Source organism: Pseudorca crassidens, chromosome 16 (genome assembly GCF_039906515.1).
Source record: "Pseudorca crassidens isolate mPseCra1 chromosome 16, mPseCra1.hap1, whole genome shotgun sequence".
NCBI lineage: Eukaryota > Metazoa > Chordata > Mammalia > Artiodactyla > Delphinidae > Pseudorca > Pseudorca crassidens.
In genome coordinates this window covers 59,414,007-59,417,017 of record NC_090311.1, presented here as the reverse complement: position 1 = coordinate 59,417,017, position 3,011 = coordinate 59,414,007, and the positions used below count along the sequence as shown (strand labels likewise).

At 40.4% G+C, this 3,011-nt stretch overlaps 1 protein-coding gene across 3 annotated transcripts in view; it reads left to right on the top strand.

Annotated features, from left to right (window-relative positions):
- The first annotated feature begins 25 nt into the window (after nucleotides 1-25).
- The window catches only part of FAM149B1 (family with sequence similarity 149 member B1), a 63,635-nt gene continuing 60,649 nt past the window's right edge, over nucleotides 26-3,011 (top strand). For all 3 annotated transcript variants that reach the window (XM_067710582.1, XM_067710584.1, XM_067710581.1), the window contains exon 1: nucleotides 26-216. In XM_067710582.1, the coding sequence (XP_067566683.1) occupies nucleotides 170-216 (47 nt within the window). In that variant the 5' untranslated portion in view covers nucleotides 26-169. The remainder of the gene's footprint in view (nucleotides 217-3,011) is intronic.

Here is a 3,011-nt window from a genome sequence, read left to right as displayed (position 1 = left end):
CTAGGGAGGTGGGGATCCTGTGGGAGTGACGGCCCGGAGTCTAAGAGACGGGGCGTGACGGGGCCGGAAGGTGGCGGGAGGGAGCCGAACCGGAGCCGGCGGGAGGGCCAGGCCAGAGGCCCCCAACCTGGCTTGCCCGCCCCGGCCGCGGCTGAGGAGGAAGAGGAGGATGATCTCCAGATACACTCGGAAGGCGGTGCCACAGAACTTGGAGCTGTGAGTGGACTGCTCAGCCACCCCAGCCCGGCCCAGACCGAGGCGGGCCGCAGGCGCTTTGCGGACCCTCCCTGACCAGTCCCTTGCTCCTTTTTCCTTTCCCAGGGCGAGGGAAAGAAAATTTTCTTCGGAATTCTCTCCTCCCAGCCTTGCCGGACGTTGCCCCTTCTACCTCCATCTCCAGCTAAGGGCGTGTTACCTGTGCTGTCCCAGGACTTGGCCCTCTTGGGTTGCACTTCTTGAGCTCGGGGACTGGGTTTCCTAAGGCATTTTGTAGTTTCCGCAGTGCTTCGTGCCCCAGTGTCAATGACCATTGACAACTCGTGAAGCTATTAATAGCTGAGTGCTACAATGAAGTTGAATACGTCCAGTGCCAAGCACAGTGCAAAGCTGCTTACATGCATGCATTAGCTCACTTAATCGTGTCAATAAGGAGAGCAGATAGGAACTATTATTTTGCCCTTTCTACAGATAAAGATCCCAGACTTAAAGACTGTAGCATGCCAAAGATCACACAGCTAGAGGGTGGTGGTGGAGCTGAAGTACGAACTTGTTGTCAATCTGTTTTTGAAGCTTGTGGTCATAACCATTACACATACTGCCTCTGCACCTCTGCAATTTAGTGTCAGAATCCTTAAGGATCAGTTTTGCTTTTGAGACTTTAGACAGCAAATATTTCCCGCTTAAAGACCCACCTCCCACCCCTAGTGAAGTGTTATAATGTAGGAAGTAATGATAATGTCATTCATTTATTAATGCTTTTACACTTTCAAAAAGATTTTCACATTTTGATTCTCTTAACAACTCTGTAAGATGGGTATGATTATCTTTAGTTTTTCAGCAGATGAAAATATCAGAAAGGTACACATCTTAAGATTATATAACCAATAGGTTTTGAGCTTGGGTTTTTCAACCCCAAATACCAATATTTTTCCTCCACTAAACTATGTAATTTTAGCAACCATACATTTATTAATTAAATATTAACTATACAGGGCAATTAACAGGCATGGTATCTTCAGTCACATCTGGGTTTCTGTTTAGACTCTTGTGTAGCCTTGTTAATTTTAGGCAAATTACTAAATCTTTGAGCCTTCATTTCTGTAATATAGGAATAAGACCTTATCTAAAAGCATATCTAAAGTGATGGCATAGGGCTTGACACATAGTAGGTCCTCGGTAAATGGTAATTTCCTTGTCCCTTCCCATCTTTGCTTGGTACAATAGCCATACAAACAAAATCAGTCTATGATCTTTCCTTGCCTTTCAGAAGCTTATTATCTACTAAATAATAGGATAGGACACAGAAGCAGTTCAGTTAATAGGCTTTTTTAGCAAATAGGAAGAAGAAAGTCATTTACCAATAAAGGGAACAGGGCTTAGGCAAAAATCTGCTTTTATAATTAATTCTGACCATTCTGAGAGTGAAAAAAATATCATTTATGGAAAAAATTGTTGATAGCACTTATTGGGCCAGAATTATTGACCCAGTATGGTTATGTTACTTGTTCTCTATTGTTGACTTGATACTCCATAAAGATAACTCTCCCAAAAGATGATTCTCTAGAAGTGTCAGAATAACGTGAATAATGATGATAATGAAGATTATATGCATCTAAATAACAGTATATATATATATATATATATATATATATATATTTTTTTTTTTTCTCAGTACACGGGCCTCTCACTGTTGTGGCCTCTCCTGTTGTGGAGCACAGGCTCCGGACACGCAGGCTCAGCGGCCATGGCTCACGGGCCCAGCCGCTTCGCGGCATGTGGGATCTTCCCTGACCAGGGCACGAACCCGTGTCCCCTGCATCGGCAGGCGGACTCTCAACTACTGCGCCACCAGGGAAGCCCTAACTAACAGTATATTAAAAGTAATTTTTACTTTAGGTGTTATAATGATAATTTGCTTTGAAGAAGTAATTTTAGTTTTCTCCCTAATAGTTCCAAATTATAGATATTGAAAACAGGTTGGGATAAAATATACAGCTTAACATTTTAAAAATGGTAAATCTCAAGCATAAATGTATAGTGAATAATATAATGACCTACCCATCACCTACATTAAACAGTTATCAAAATTTTAATATATTTGCTTCATCTTTCATCTATATATTTTTTTCAGCCTGTCTGTCATCTGTGAAATAAGGAAGGAAAACCCCAGACACTATCATTTCACCCCATATACTTCATTATGCATTTCTAAAAATTATACACATTTTCTTATGTAACCACAAAGCTATGATCAAATTTAATATTTCTTTGGTATTATCTAATTGTCACTTGATAACCAAATTTCTCTGACAGACTAAAATATGTTTTAAGTTTCTATTTCATAGCTGGAATCCACATTTCTGATCCCCGCCACTGTCTCAAAGACAAGCTTTTGGTTGTAAAATCACTGAATGAGAGAAGTACAAATAGCTCTACACAAATCCATGCCCACCATTTGAGAAATAGTTTAAAGTACAAGCTCTGCTGACTAGGTCTTTATATACAAAAATGGTACAATTTACTAAAATCTCAAACTATTCATTTGCTCTGAGAAGCCTCAAACAAACTACTTGGATTTGAATCCTGGCTCCATTACTTACTAGCCATATGACCTTAAGCAGGTTACTTAATCCCTCTGTGCCTCACTTTCCTTTCCTGTGAAACAAGAGTATTAGATTTATAATATACATTTGCATATTAAAAGCCCTGGGAAGACCTCTTGTAAAGAAACCTGTGTAACTTTGTTTAACCTATCATGTTATTTGACTACAGAATTTTGTGGGGAAGGAAAG